This window comes from Orycteropus afer, unplaced genomic scaffold (assembly GCF_000298275.1).
Source record: "Orycteropus afer afer isolate SDZICR_OR568_19922 unplaced genomic scaffold, OryAfe1.0 scaffold00148, whole genome shotgun sequence".
Taxonomy (NCBI): Eukaryota; Metazoa; Chordata; class Mammalia; order Tubulidentata; family Orycteropodidae; genus Orycteropus; species Orycteropus afer.
The window spans coordinates 762,694-779,712 of record NW_006921735.1 but is presented as its reverse complement, the minus strand read 5'-3'; the positions used below and the strand labels follow the sequence as shown (position 1 = coordinate 779,712).

Here is a 17,019-nt window from a genome sequence, read left to right as displayed (position 1 = left end):
CCCATATACCCATGTTTGCCTTCACTGACAATGCAGTACTGTATGTGCAAAAGGGTTCATATTTGTTGTCTCTACCTCCCATGTACCTTCAAAAGGTTTTCAGGGCTGTGACTTTTCAGAAGCAGACCACCATACCTTTCTTCTGAGGTGCCTCTGGGTGGGTTCAAACAGCCAGCCTTTCAGTTAGTAGTCAAGTGTTTAACCATTTTGGCACCTAGGAACTCCTGTCTAGGAAGAAGGAGCAGCAAATACAAAAACCCAGATGTAAGAACAAGTTTGGTGTATTCAAGGAACAGAAATATGGACTGGCATCTAAAGGAAAATTAGAGCAACAGACAGTAGGACATTATGTTGTTGTTGTTGTTACATGCCGTCGAGTCAGACCCGACTCATAGCGACCCCTCCTTGGGTTTCCAAGGCAGTATCACTACGGAAGTAGATTGCCTCATCTTCCTTCCGAGGAGCGGCTGGTGGTAGGACATTATAGAGCTAGAAAAAAGCCAGAGCATGAACAGTCTTTTGGGTCATGGTAAGAAGCAGGATTTTATTCCAAATGTAGTGAGACATCACTGGAGGACTTTCAGCAGCAATGATGTGATCTGACTTGTGGTTTTAAAAGGTTGATTTTGGCTACTGTTTAAAGACTCAACCTAGGAGATGTGAAACAGAGCAGGGAGAAAGTTAGGAGGGTGTTGAAATCATCTAGCAAGGAGATCTGATGGCTGAACTAGAGTGGAAATGATAGATTTGGTGAAGAGTGGTTGGATTCAAGATATATTTTGAAAGTAGAGCTGACAGAACTTAAGATGAATAGCATGTGGAGCATGAGAGAAAGCAAAGAATCAAGGACTCTCAGGTCTTTGGCTTAAACAAATGTGTATGTGATGGTGGCATTTATGGAGATGGGAAAAACTTGGAAATGAGCATGTTTGACGGTGTGTATATGGAGTGAATCAAGAGTCCCACTTCCGGATTGTGTTGATAGACAGAGACAAATGGTACGATTCAGAAATTATTCACCACTTATAGTTGACAATCTGAAATTTGGCTGAGCCTCATGAGAATAGATATAAATTAATTTGTCACAGGATTTCCTAATTATCCATTTATCTGTATTTTCACTTCAGAAGGAATTTTCAGAACTTAGGGTTTAGGCCCAATAAACTAAGACCTAATTTTCTAAATGGCCATGGGAACAGGTTCAGTTTTCACTAGCAATTTCGTATGGTCAGCTCAGAACTTAAGAGCATTATTGTCAGTAGGAAGTTACTTCCCCACTGGTTGTTGGAAGCAGCCCAGGGTTAGGATTGAGTCATACAGCTGTTCAAGATGTTGTGTGGCCACTGAACTATTCTTCCATAGTGTCAGAGACCTGAAAGTAGGCTGACCTCTATTCTAGCCCATGCCCTTGATCTCAGAGAACACAACTTTGATTTTAAAAGGTTTCCAGAAAAAAATAAATCTCAACAAGGAATGTGTTAAACATAATTTCCTGCTAAACACTCAAATTGTTTTCTCACTGAGGACATTTAGATTAAAAAATTAATTTCAGGCTTGAAATATGTCCAATTACTTTTCAACTTTGCTTCAAATTTAGTTTAATCATTTTTATAAATTAATATTGCTATTCATGTTATTGACTATCTATATAGTCGATATATATCCAGTCAATGACTAGATGTATCTGATACTGCAATCCCATATCTTCACTCTTATTCAGAAGTAGACTGAAAATAAGCAATTTTTCCATCTTATTTAAAATGATTATGATCTTTTCTTTATAGCCCTTATATCCCATTCTCATAACTTCTCTAATATTAGCGGTCTCAAATGGATATTAAAGGAAACCACTGTGTGTTCCTTCTTCCTTCAATTTTCTTTTTTCTTTCATGAATTCATATGAATTTCCTTTAGATTCTTAGAGGCAAAAGTAATTCTTGCCAACTTACCACATTATTACTCCAGTTACCACATTGTTGGATCTTGCTCTTTCCCAAGATTTTGAATTCACTGGACATTCATTGTCCCTAAGACAGCACTTGGTAAAATATTTTTATGTGTTTGTTTTTCTATAAATATGGTGGCTCATTAAATGAGGAAGATGATGATAGTGACAAAAAGTGTTCAGAAGTTTTCTTGGCAGAAATAAAACCAATATAGGAGGGTTACAGGCAGGTCACAACAGCTGGCCCAAGCAGCCTATTGTTGTTTTGTACTTGAGAAAGCCATGAGTCAGGGGCTGAGTGGATGGCAGCTAAAAGCAGACAAGGTAGACATACTATGGAAACTAGATCAATAATATCGGATGACAAAAATATTAAATACTGATGGAATTAAAATGTGACTGTGTTAACTGTTGAGTCACTCATTTTAGTGTTTGTTTAGTGTTATGCTGCAGACTAGAGGGAAAGCCTCATCTGCTCATTCAAACCATGGGACTTCTGAATTTTTAGACAAGAATTTCTCATTTAGGAAAGAAATCACTATTTTGAAGAAGGCAGAGCTAATAGGACCACCTCTTGACCCAGTAACTCAAAGGTTACACTCAACTTTGGGCTGGGAACATAAGAGTAGGCCTAGAGTAAAGTTTCTCCATATCTTCTAATTGATGGCACTGTTTTCCCTGTTAAGAATTCAGGAGAGCAGGCTTGATCTGCCAGCCTGTTCTGCATCTCAATCAACCCGGTCTCCATATCATACACACTGATTTTCTAACTGGCTTATTCAGTTATTTATACATTTATTGGGCATCGGCTATGTGCCAGTAGATGTGATATCATTTTCATCATTAATAATGAAGCCTAGCAGTGACTCTTCCATTCAAACAACTGGCACCATATAACAAATGGTGCTCTTTTCACTGCCTCAATCTGACTCTCAGGATGGTTCCGCAGAGTTCAGCAATAGATATGGAAATAACACACAGTCATTCCATCAGACTTCATTCTGAATAACACAAATATAACCTTGGCACTTCAATGGGATTATATGAAAAACTCAGCTCTGGGGAAACTGTGCATGATTGAAAGAAGTCTGCATTTTGTTTTTGGGTTGTTTACAACTGTACTAATAACACCCTCCATCCCCATTCTCTGGATGAAAGCACAACCTCTGTAAAAACCTTGTGGCTGATACATCTGACCTCCTCTAACATCATGAGGGGGAAAGAGAATCATCATCAGCTTCAGCCCAAGGCTGATTCCTATGAGGTGAAGGTCAAGCATACCTCCACCCCTCCAACCTTTTTTACCAATTCTGACAGGAATAGTATCTCCACAGCAATCTCTACCTGCCTGGTTGGTTCGATAATTTGTTGCAGTGGCCACACAGAACTCACAGATTGCACTACAGTTATGGTGTTCATTAGGGAAGTAACAGGTTACAGTTCAGGACAGAGTCATGATACAGTCTCTGGTCAGGACAGCTTATTCCCAGCTGTACCTACAAGCATGCTTCCCTCGGCAGCTCAGGCACTTGGCCTCTTGGGCTGCCCAGCTTCTGCCCCGCTCAGGCAAGTGTTGAAAGCTCTTTGAGTTCTGCCACATGGAAGCACCCCACTCAGCCAATAAACCTTGGCCTAAAGGCTCACAGCTGTCTTGGTCTGTGAGTTGGCACACCCACTTATAACAGCCTTACTCTGTGGGCTGAGAAGCCCACTGTGCCATCTTACTGGTCTCCTAGTTCTGCTGTGTCTGCTCTCGCCATTTCTCTGCCCCTGCTTCTCATCGTCTCTTGCCATCTCTGATGTTTCTGCTCTCTTTCTGCCTCCTTGGTCCAGGAGTTTTCTGGTACAGGGACTCTGGGTCCAAAGGATACGCTCTGCTCCTATCTCTTCTTTTTGGTGATAATGAGGTCCTTCTTTTTGGTGATAATGAGGTCCTTTTTTTCCACCTTTGGGATGGCTCATTTTAAGCCTAACAGGATGGTAAAACTGACCCATCCCCTCATTAGGGTTCCATACACCTTGGTTGCAAGGTCCTACCACCAGAAGAGGTGCTCTGTTGGCATAGTGCCTAAGGTATTTGACTGCTAACCAGAAGGCTGGCAGTTCAAACCCACCCACCACTCCTTGGAAGGAAGATCGGGCAATCCACTTCTGTAGTGATACCACATTGGAAACCCAAGGAGGGGTTACTATGTATGAGTCGGATCCAACTTGATGGCAGTGAGTTTGGTTTTTGGTTTTGACCCTCAGAAGGGTGCCTTGCACCTTATTTACATTACTAGCATGGTATCATATCTCCTTGGTGGGACACAAGTACCTCATTTGCATAGTTCCACCTAATCATTTAATGGGAGTTACAAGACCATAGGATGTTGTTGTTGTTGTTATGTGCCGTCGAGTCAGAACCTACTCATAGCCACCCCTCCTTGGGTTTCCGAGGCAGTATCACTACGGAAGTAGATTGCCCCATCTTCCTTCTGAGGAGTGGCTGGTGGATTTGAACCACCAGCCTTCTGGTTAGCAGTCAAGTGCTTAGGCACTATGCTACCCATATTAGGTAATTCACTGCACCACCATAGCTTTCTCCCTGCCATGCCAATACCTGTGCCCAATGCTCTCATCTCACTTCTCTCTTTTCTGCAGTGCCTCAAGCAAATCAATATCATACCCTTCATCTCCACCACACCTAGTTTTTAGCTACTTCAACTTAGTCTTAATGGGCATTTTTGGCAATATCCAGCATAATTGTTTTTTCTGGAAACAGAAGAGCAGAGATTTAAAATAATAATAATAATAACCATTGACTTGCTTTTTCTCTATTCCTTCTAGATATTTTTAGTTTCTGATTTGCTTCATGGCCATTAAGATTTTTCTACTTATGTAACTCCAAAATTATTATAATACTGGGAATGTTTACTGTTTGCTATGATTCACATTCACAACTGGCTTAAGAATTTTGAGATTCTGATTCAAAGTGTATAATAAAACTTAAGTAAGTCCTAACTGATCTGTACCTCAATTTACATTAGTAAAGTATACCTAGTATAAAAGCATACACCACAAACATATTTACTCAACCAAACCATTGACTTTTTACTAACAAAGACCAAGCCTTATTTCCCTACATCTTAATAGTAAATCCACAACAAATATTTTGAATGAATTAATCAGTGAGCAAGCAACCTAGTTGGTCTTTATATTTGATGTATAAATACTGTCCATCAGATAATTTAATCTTTAGAATAAATGGTCTTGGCTTTACCAGTACTGTAATTTTATAGTAACAGATATCACATAAGTTTATTTTGTTAACCTTAAAAGACTGAAGAAAAAAGCCCAATTTAGTAGGCCTAATTTTCCTCATTTTGAAGAAAGAATGGTGTTTCCTTTTCACATAAATGCTCTAAATCCTCCTTAATTGCTTCTAATTCTTCTCCATCCCTCTTTTAGATCCTTAGATCCAGGTGTCTTGGAAGGGTGCAAAGTAAGGCATCCAGAGAGAGTGGATTTTAAGGAAAATAATTTTATCTGTTTAAGAGATCTGGGAAGTAACTCTTGTGAAGTTGAATATTAACATCTGAATATTGTAAAGATGAATGCCTTATATGTGTGATGGAAGGGCTCTGTATCTGATACCTCTTTCACAACAGCACATGAATGCATCATCCTGTGTGATTGAAAATATTAACACAATCTATAAGATGGAATCAGTTTGTATCTGATTATAAATCTCCCCAACCCTCTTTCAAATACACATTCATTGAGAAACAAGACACATATTATCAAAGAATTAAGGCTCTTGACAATGAATTTTCTTCATTTTGGTTAAAAATGCAGTGTATGGCTTCTACTTCTGTGTTCTACCTGCCTCTCAGCATGTCAGGGATCTCTAAGATCACTGGTAGACAGTGTGTTTACTGGGGCAGTAGTGATGTATTTTGGAAAATAATTTTGTCCTAAGTATTCCAATATTGAACAGTGGTTGGAAGCTTTAAATTCATATTTCAGTTTGATTAAAGATCAATAAGTAGGATATCAGTTCAAAAAATACAGTTTATGGTAAGTCAATTAGATATTGAAAAATCAATTTTCCATTTTTTTAGAATGCAGTTATCTTCATATAGTTTTCTAAACTACATAAGCCTATCTCCTTTAAGCTCCATGCTACAAGCACCACTGATGCTTGTTGACTAGAACAGTGTCTGGTGCATAGTACCAGGGGCTCGAAATTTGATGAGTGATTAAACGAAGTAGAACCATTTCATATAACCATGTTAGTAACAACAAATTTGCATTTCTAATCTGTTCTCATATTGTAAGAAACATTACTATTTCCTTTATCCTCTTGCTTTCTTGAACAACATTTTTTTTTACCCTTTCTAATGGAGCTTATTGGTCTAAAATCTTCCTAAATTCTGAGGATATAATCACTTAACCCTCTCCTCCATCCATTTCTTATCGTAATTCAGTCAATGATGTGAAAATAATGGTTCTTATGTCTTTGTAATGACAAAACTTCCATTGTGTTTTCTTTAGGCTCATTTTAATCCTCAGTGACTCATGTTTAAGAAATGAACTATGCAGCTGTGGTGAAACCAAACCCTTGGCAACAACTTGAGGGACAAACAAGTGTTTTCCCACAATGGATGGTTCTTAGCCTTGAATTATTTGCTATTCAGTTGTAACAATGAAATTGCATCATCAAATATTGTCTTCAACTTTTTAGGTTGGATGGGACCTTCAAGATCCATTTCATTATTTTACAGATCTTGCTCCAACTTTCTCCTGTGTAGATCTTTAACACAAACTGTCTGAGAGGGTGTCCAGTTGTGCTAGTTTGTTTGGGACTATTCCAGTTTTGACACTGAAAGTCTCACATCCTAAAAAACCCAGGTAAACCAGGACACTGGTTGCCAACTGCTAGCTTTCTTCTTTCAGTCTATGTGCAAACCATCCCTATCCTAAAAAACATATCTTCCCTTTATCTTGATCTTGTGATCCTATCTCCTATCTGTCGTTTTTACCTATTTTCCTCTTTTTCCCTCCGGGGGGGAGTTATATATATATATATATATATATATATATATATATATATATACATTCAATCAGTAGTTTTCACTTTAAATACCTACTCCTTCTGTAACTCACTCCTCAATTGAACTTACTTTTGAAGTTACTGTCTTCTATGGGAATTACTCTCACCAATCATCAATGACTTGTCCCTAAATTTAGTGGGCACATCAGTGCTGATCTTGCTTGATCTCTCTGTATCATGATTGAATCTGTTTAGTGTTTGTCTTCCTCTCAAAACTGTCATTCTGTCTCAATAGTTCCATATTACTTGTTTCCTCTGATATCCCCACTTGTCCATTCCTTTTTTTGTTTTGTTTTGGCTTCCTATGAGGGTGTCTTCCTTTGTCTGACCCTTAAATTTTGATGTTCCCAAAATTTTCCATTCAACCGACTTCACTCACTGAGCAATCTCATCTAGTCACGTAATTTTACTCTTTGTCTATGTCTAATAGGAGGCACTTGATAGGAGGCATTAGTTGAATGGGAGAACGGCTCTTAAACTTTTTCCTCTTCCCTAAACATCAGAGTTTCATTTTCATTTTCTTCTGTCCAAGCTGAGTATATCATACTTTCTTATACTGTTCCTCACACAAACCCCTTCATTCTAGTGTTGGGTTTTTAATATTCATCTTTACCAATGGTATCCTAAATGCATACATGAGGTTCTTTGGATCAGAGACAAATTTCTTTTCATTATCTTATAGTAAAGAATAAGTTCATCACCTTCCTCCCCTTGCACTAGGCCTTACTTCTGGGGAAATGCAATGGGAGCTGAAGAAAAAATTTCCTACATGAGTGACTGGGCACTCAATTGGCAAAGAATGTGGATAAATGGTTTCCCTCTGGTTATAGGAGCTCTGGTGGCATAGTGCCTAAGTCATTTGACTGATAACCAGAAGGTTGGTGGTTCAAACCCACCAGCCGCTCCGTGGAAGGAAGAGAGAGGGGCAATCTACTTCCGTAGAGATTTGCCACCTCATAAACCCAATGGAGGTTGCTATGGGCCTGAGTCCTAACTCTAGCCTCTCCAGGATCCAAGTAACCTCATGTGTCTCAGCTTTTACAACACAAAGATGCCCCCAAGTCTGGGCTTTATATTTTTTTGAGATGCAAATGCCTGGAAGAATAGCCCATCTAGTCTTCCTGATAGCTTGGGGCTTATCCTAGGAACCTAATCTGATCTATAACTATTTGACATTCTTGGATCAAAGCAATTACCTAGACAGATGGCTATAGATCTCATTCTCATGGTCTCAGAAAGCTAGAGCTTTTTGCAGGAGCACTGAAAAATCTAAGATATGTTTTTCCCCATAGTTAGTGCCCTCATTGCTAACAGTTAAGTACTTTGGCTGCTAGCCAAAACGTTCACAGTTCAAAACCACCCACTGGCTCCGTGGGAAAAAGGCCTGGCAATTGACTTCTATAAAGATTACAGCCTAGAAAACCCAATAGGGTAGTTCTACTCTGTCAAATGGGGTCACTATGAGTCAAAATTGACTCAATAACATCCAAAAGCAGCAACAATATAATTGCACCCAGTGTTCACTTATCTACTGAATCTCAAAACTTTATTCCTTGAGTCATCCTTGCTCCCTCTTTGTTCTTATCTCTAGCATCTATTCAGTCACCAAATCTTTGTACCTTTATTTCCTAAACATTTCTCTAATTTCTCTCTCTCTCTCTCTCTCTCTCTCTCTCTGCCTCCCTCCCTCCTTCTCTCCCCCTCCTGGTATTATTGCCTCAGGTCAAATGCTCATAATCTTTCACTGAATTCTTGAGATTGTATCCTAACTGGTCTCTCTGATTCCATTTCTGCCCTTCTCTCACCTATACTCTGCATTTACGTCATGGAGATCTATTTGAAATACACCCATGCCTATGCCACCCCTCTGCTTAAATCCTTTCAGAGGTTCCTACATGACGACATCTAAGCTCCTTAACAGGCCAAATATGGCCATAAAGACTCAAAGCTTCAAATACTAGCTTAAAGATCTAATATACCAAAATCCAAACTTACTGCCATTGAGTCAATTCCAACTCATAGAGTCCCCTACTGGGTTTCCAAGGTAGTAAATCTTTACGGAAGTAGATTTTCCAGTCTTCCTTTTGAGGAGAGGCTGGTGGGTTTGAGTCACCAACCTTCAGGTTAGCTGTCAAATACTTTAGACACTGTGCAAGCAGAACTCCTTAAAGGTCTAATATAGCTCCAGATAAATATTTGTAACAGTAATGACAGTGTCTTCCCTCACCTCTGACGTCTCCCATTCTTGTACTTTATGTTCTAGAAAAAGTGACCTACTTAAGGTTAACTATACATGGTGCAAACGGTTTGCCCTTGACTATTAACCTAAAGATTGGTGGCTCAAACTCAGTCAGCAATGCCATGGAAGAAAGGCATGGCAATCTGTTTCCATAAAGATGTAAGACAAGAAAACCTTATGGAGCAGTTCTGCTGTGTAGCACATTGGCTCACCATGAGTCTGAACTGACCTAATGGCAACAGATTTTACACATGTCATATGATATTATACTCTATGTCTTGCACCTACATTTTCCACATCTTGGAATGCACTCTTACCCCCTCTTCCCTGGCTAACTCATCATATTCATGCTTTAGAATTCTGCTTGGATATTATCTTTTCCAGGAAGTTTTTTCCCAATTCCCTTTCCCATATTGTGCCAGCCAATAGCACTTTCCACATTGCATTGGAATCGCTTATATATTTGCCTCTTCCACAACATACTATAAGTTCTTATAGAGAAAGGGCTACTTATTATTCAATTTTTTATTTCTAGTCTCTGTGCAAGTACTGGCATATGGCAGTTCAATAAAAGTAGCTATTATTATTTTTCTAATTGTTGTTGTTGTTGTTATGTGCCATCAAGTTGGCCCCAACTTGTAGTGACCCCTCCTTGGGTTTCTGAGGCACTATCACTACAGAAGTAAAATTGCCCAACCTCCCTTCTGAGGAGTGGCTGGTGGGTTTGAACCACCAGCCTTCTGGTTAGCAGTCAAGTGCCTTAGGCACTATGCTACCAGAGCTCCTATTTTTTTTTTTTCTAATTAGTAACCTCAAATGTGTTGCCTCTCATTAAACCCAAGTAGAGAAACTAGGTAAGATAATTTATTTTAAGTTGAGAAAATGAGGTATGTAAGGAAAATATAGGAATACAGGAAATTATACATACAAACATGTGTGAGCACACTAACACAAAAACACAAACAGATTTCAAGCAAAATATTAGAAAGAGATTCAGTATTACATGTAAACAGACTAAATAATCCACCTACCCTGTATGATTTCAAGGATGCGGGACTATCCCACTATACAAAAGTTACCTCCCTATTCACAGGCTAAATCCTAATATTCCACTTAAAGAACTCCATTATGTTGCTCCAAATGCCTTGCCTCTCTCTACTGAAATGTAAATAACTTTGGGAACCAAATAATTTTGCAAAATATCAGTTGTGAGATTCCTTTGAATGATGATCACCATTAGGATTTTATTTATAAATGTCATACAGTACAGTTCTAGAGCCTGTCTGTGACATAATGGTATATCTGAATTTAAGGAAGAGACTGGTAATTCCTTCTTAACAGTCTGTATATGAACTGATTGGTCTCACTCTGCTTCTAATGTATTCATTTTCTTCCCTCTTTTGATTTAGAAACATTTTGATGTCAGAAACTTTGTATTTTGCTTTTCTTTTAATCCCCTATATCAAGCAAGATTACAAATTCAAGATTAAAACTGATTATCTTTAGGGTGACCTCAAGGCACCCCTTTTTGGTCTACTCATTTATGGAAACTTGTTCCCACAATTTCTACCTCCATTAAAAAAAAAAAAAAACTCACTGCCATTGAGTCGAATCCAACTCATAGTGACCCCTCCTTGGGTTTCTGAGGCAGTATCTCAACGGAAGTAGATTGCCCAATCTTCCTTCTGAGGAATGGCTGGTGGGTTTGAACCCCCAGCCTTCTGGTTAGTAGTCAGATGCCTTGGGCACCATTCTAACCGAGGTCATAAAAGGTAGTGTAATGGGTATTTTTCAAAAGCACAAAATGTTCTCAATGGAGAGATACTGAAAGCATTCCCCTTAAGAACAGGAACTAGACAAGGATGCCTTTATTCAATATTGTACTGAAAGTCCAAACCAGAGCAATAAGGCAAAAAGGGGAAATAAAAGACATCCAATTTCATAAGGTAGAAAACTATCCCTATTTGCAGATGATGTTATCCTATACATAGAAAATCCTAGAGATACTATAAGAAAACTACTGGAATCAATAGAAGGATTCAGCAAAGTGGCAGGGTACAAGAGCAACATACAAAAATGTATTAGATTCCTCTACACTAACAAAGAGAACTCTGAAAAGGAAATCAAAAAAACAATACCATTTACAATAGTCACCAAAAAGATAAAATACTTAAGAATAAACCTAACCAGGGATGCAAAAGGCTTATACAAAGAAAACTACAAAACACTCCTGCAGGAAATCAAGAGACCTATATAAATGGAAGAACATATCATGCTCATGGATTGGAAGACTTAACATTGTGAAAATGTCAATACTATGCAATACAATATAGAGATATAATGCGATCTTGATCCAGATTCTGCAAGCTCTGGTGGTGTGGTGCCCAAGTCATTTGATTGCTAACCAGAAGGCTGGCAGTTCAAACTCACCAGCCACTCCTTGGAAAGAAGATTGGGCAATCTACTTCTATAGAAATACCTCCCCAGAAACCCAAGGAGGGGTCACTTAGGAGTTGAGATCAACTTGAGAGCAGTGAGTGAGTTTGTTTTGTTTTGTTTTGATCCAGATGCCATCAGCATTATTAAAGGAGATAGAAAAACTAATCATAACTTTCTATGGAAAGGAAAGGGATCCCAGATAAGCAAAGCACTGCTGAAGAAGAACAAAGTAGGAGATCTTACACTGGCAGATTTCTAAACCTACTATATGGCCACAGTAGCCAAAATAGCCTGCTACTGGTACAATGACAGACATATATATTCTGTTCAGTGGAACAGGACTGAGAACCCAGAAGTAAATCCACCTACCTATGGACAGCTGATTTTCAACAAAGAGCTGAAATGTATTAATTGGGGGAGAGACAATCTCTTTAACAAATGGTGCTAGAAAAACTGGATATCTAATTGCAGAAAAATGAAACAGGATCCACTCCTCACACCATTATACAAAAACTAACTCAAGAAGGATCAAAGACCTAAATGTAAAACCTAAACCTATACAGCCTATCAAAGAAAAAATAGGAGCAAACTGAGAGGCTCTAATTTATGGCATAAAATAACCGAATGTTCACAAGAGCAGAAGATAAATGAGACAACTGAGACCTCCTAAAAATTAAACATTTACACACAGCAAAAAACCTCTGCAAAAGAGTAAAAAGAGAACCTACAAACCGGGGGAAAAGTTAGCAACAACATATCTGACAAGGGACTAATCTCTAAAATTTATAGACAACTTCAACATCTCAACAACAAAAAGAAAAAATCCAATTAAAAAATGGTCAAAGGACATGAACAGACACTTCACCAAAGAAGATATTCAGGCAGCCAACAAACACATAAAGAGATGCTTGATATCATTAGCCATTAGAGAGATGTAAATCAAAACTACAATGAGGTACCATCTTACCCCAGCAATAATAGCAATGATTTGGGGGAGGGGGGGAAGACAGCAAATGCTGGTGACAGTGTGGGTCTGGAACTCTCATACATTGCTATTGGGATTGTAAAATGGTACAACCACTGTGGAAAATGGAATGGCAGTTCCTTAAAAAGTGAGAAATAGATATACCATATTGTGATATTTGGAGTTGTGTGTCAACTAGGCTGGACCACAATTCTGTGTGGTTTAAGCAATTGTGATGTGGGTTGTTCCAGTGATGGGATCAGATGTATATACTTTGAGAAGACAATCCACTGAAAGGGAGTTTCCCTAGGGGTGTGGCCTGCTTCCAGTATATTTATGAACATCCTGAGAAAAGAGACACTCTACTGTGGATCGGAATTCTGTTGTGCTGCCTACAACTGTCTGTGAGCAAACAATCCACCATTCAGCCTGGAGATCTTGGATTCGTCATTCGTTGGAGTCAACAGCCAGTAAACTGCCTGCCAGCCTTGAGCTTGTCAGCCCCTGCAGCTGCATGAGTCAGGAAAAACCTCCAGCTTGACATTTGATCGAAGAACTTTGGACTTACCAGCTTCTATAAGTGTGTGAGCCATTTTCCTAAGATAAATTTCCCTTTCTCTATATATATAAGCTTTACTGGTTTTGTTTCTCTAGAGAACCCAGTCTTACACACATATCATCCATCAATCTCACTACTAGATACATATCCTACAGAAATAAGAGCCATAACACAAATGTCTATATGCACATCCATGTTCATCACAGCATTATTCACAATAGCAAAAAGATGGAAACAACTTAAGTGTCCATCAATGGATGAATGGATGAACAAACTATGGTATGTACACACAATGGAATACAATGCAATATTAAAGAAAAATGATGAATCCACAAAACATAGCACAACATGGATGAACCTGGAGGAAATTACACTGTGGAATGAGTCAATCACAAAGGACAAATATTGTATGAGACCACTGCTGTAAAAAGTCAAGAAAAAGTATAGTACAGAAGGTAACATTCTTTGATGGGTACCAGGGATGACAGGGGGAAGGAGGGAAAAAAACTAAGTAGGTAATAGACATTTATTAACTTTGGTGAAGGGAAAGGCAATATACAATAAGGAAGAGATCAGCACAAAATGACCAAGGCAATGGAAGACATGGGGTGGTACACAAGAGTAAAAGGCGGCAATGGTAAATACTGTTACATATACAATCCTGTAATAACAGTAATAACAATCAATAATTTATGAGTGGATAAATAGGTAGATATGTAAGCTGAACAGGTGTGGGATGATGTCTGGGAGTACATTCATGAGCATATATAGGTTTGGCAGAGGATATTTCTACACACACATTTGTGCATGTTTGTTGTAGTTAAGATTATGTGTCAACTTGTCTGAGCCTGGTTTTGAGTGGCTGGACAGCTGGATGTAGTGATTCCTCATGATGAGACTGGTCATCAACTTCATGGTGGAATCTGCTATAAGACCTGAGTACCTGCCTTAGGGATTTAGTCTACTTTCAGTATATAAGAAGCAGCTTTGAGAAAGGTCCTGAGATTTTTGGCACATTTGGATCCTGCAAATAGCCGAGTCTTCATTCAGCAACCTGCCATGTTGCCTGCTGGTCTTGGGACTGTTTCTGGGCTTGAACTAGTGGCCCTGAATGTGTTGCCTGATGATCTTGAAACTGTGCTGTTTTTCTTGTCGACCTTGGATTTGTCAGCCTCAGCAGCCAGCAGTTGCTTAAGAGATGCCTCCAGCTCCAGTAGGCCAGGAGCAAAATGTAGACCTGAAACCCAAGGTCAAGAGGCCTTCACCTAGCCCCTAGAACTGGCGCTTGCACTCAGACTTCTAGGCTCCTAAACTGTAAGAGAATGACTTCCTATTTGTTGTTAAAGCCATCCACTTATGGTATTTCTGTTATAGCAGCACTAGAGAAACAAAACAGTGTTGTAAACATATCCAGGTATATAGTACAGCATACAGGAAGTTATGAAAGTGTTTTAGCTGTAACCAAACATCTTGAGGTAACAACTCACTGGCCTTGAGGGCTTAGAACCATAGTCTTAGTGGGTGGGTGGGAGCATCTAGCTCAATTGCCATAGAAGGGTCAATAAAGACAATGTTCTACACTCTCCTTTGGTGAATAGCGACTTGGGGTCTTAAAAGCTTGCAAGTGGCCATTTAAGATACAGCTATTGGTCTCTTCCCATCCGGAGCAAAGAACAGTGAAGAAAATCAAAGACTCAAGGAAACAATTAGTCCAAAGGGTGAATGGTCCACATGAACCACAGCCTCCACTAGCCTGAGACCAGAAGAACTAGATGGTGCCTGGCTACCACTACTGCCCTCTCAGATTAAAATCACAATAGAAAGTCCTGGACAACATGAAAGAAAAATGTAGAACAAAATTCAAAATCATCAAAAGGACCAGACTTATTGGTCTGATAGAGAATGGTGGGGTCACTGACATGCTTCAAATCTGTAAAGAATGTGCTCCTCAGAACAATCAACCTTATGAGACCAAAAGGGCAGCATTTGCCCAAAAACAAAGTTAAGAAGGCAGGAAGGGGCAGGAAAGATGGGCAAATGGGAATAGGAGTGGAGGGAGATAGTGAGAAGAATGCTGTTACATGGAGGGGATTGCAACTAATGTCATGAAACAAGACATATATATAAATTGGTCAAAGAGAAACTAATTTGTTCTATAAACTTCCACCCAAACCACAATAAAATGTTCAAAATGTTTTCAGTTTACTGTTAATCACTGTTTTACTCATTGTCAGCCATTTTGTCAGGATTATCTGGTGATTATCAGTTGGATTAGTTTATACATCAACATACCCTAACCATTCTGCCAAATGGCATTTACGGTTTCCCGTTACAATCTGGTATCACTTCTTTTGGCTGTGTTTAAGTCTACATTAACCATATTGGGATTTTGCAATATGTACCATGCAATATTAGCTAGATTTCAAGTTTAGCAGTGAGGTTATATAAACAAAGCACACTTATCTTAAATGAAAAGATATTAGCATATCTTGAAAGCTCCCCCTCCTCCCCAGGAGAGAGTTACACAAACACAGTGGTTTCCCAATTAACAGAAAGATTCCGTATAGCTTTCTTTATCATTTTATGATTATCAGTTTGTAAATAATGGAGAAAGAAATGGACCTGGGAGTTTCATAACCAAATTCTGAGCACCCAGGATTAATTTTGAGAAGAATGCCACAAGCCAGTAAGCATTTCTTTTCATCTTATTTCACAGGCCTTCAAGAGGGAATTGAAAACTAAAGAACCTGTAATCATGAGTACTCTTGAGACTGTACGAATATTTTTGACAGAGCAGCCTTTGGAAGGACTTGAGAAACTCTACCAGGATCCCAGAGGTAATTGAATGTGGAACTGTAATAACATATTGATAGAAGGATTAATGATGACGGAGCAACCCATCCATTCTGGCTGCCAGGGTCTGGATAGCTCTAGTATTGTCTAGGTTAAATGGAATCAATTCAAATTAAACATAGATGTTGACAAAGAATAAGGAATCATAAAACATCCTGCATAGATATGTTTGCACATTCATAAATAAACATTAAAAGAGCTTAGTGATCAGTTATTGAAACATTTAGAAAATAATAACCAAAAGGAATTTATCTGTGAGGAGAAATTCTACTGTTCCAAAGGTAATTTTCAATTTAAGAGCCTGACTGAAGTAAATTAGAGCTTGTGGTGGGCACCCTAACACTTCTCTACTCAATGGCTTAAATGGATTTATCTAATTGATATAAGGTAGAACAAATTCACCCAGCAAGACAAACTTTATATATGCTGCACTGTATCAAATATAATGTCAAAGTGTAAAAGAGCCCTGAATCAGTAGATTGGCCTCTTGTTATAACTGTACTTTCTTTTCTTCCAGTATGACCTTTTCAACAATGTTTAAAAAAAAAAAATGAATGTGGCCTAAAACCTTGTCATATTGCCAATTTAGAGCTGCCTCCTGAGGAGAGAGCCCAGAATGTCACTCGGCTCCTACGAAAACAGGCTGAGGAGGTCAACTCTGAGTGGGAAAAATTGAACCTACACTCTGCTGAATGGCAGAGAAAAATAGATGAGGCCCTCGAAAGACTGCAGGAACTTCAGGAGGCAACGGATGAACTGGATCTCAAGCTGCGTCAAGCTGAGGTGATAAAGGGATCCTGGCAGCCTGTGGGTGATCTCCTCATCGACTCTCTCCAAGATCACCTCGAAAAAGTCAAGGTACCCTCTACTGTTTTGCTTCAGGGCCCTTTGAGAAACTCAAAAGAGGTTCTAGTTCTACTCTGAA

General features: G+C 38.9%; 1 protein-coding gene across 1 annotated transcript in view; it reads left to right on the top strand.

Annotated features, from left to right (window-relative positions):
• The window catches only part of LOC103201376 (dystrophin-like), a 2,052,823-nt gene that overhangs the window by 1,575,500 nt on the left and 460,304 nt on the right, over positions 1–17,019 (top strand). The window contains exons 46-47 of the mRNA XM_042781676.1: positions 15,958–16,078; positions 16,684–16,952. Coding sequence (XP_042637610.1) covers positions 15,958–16,078; positions 16,684–16,952 — 390 coding nt within the window. The remainder of the gene's footprint in view (positions 1–15,957; positions 16,079–16,683; positions 16,953–17,019) is intronic.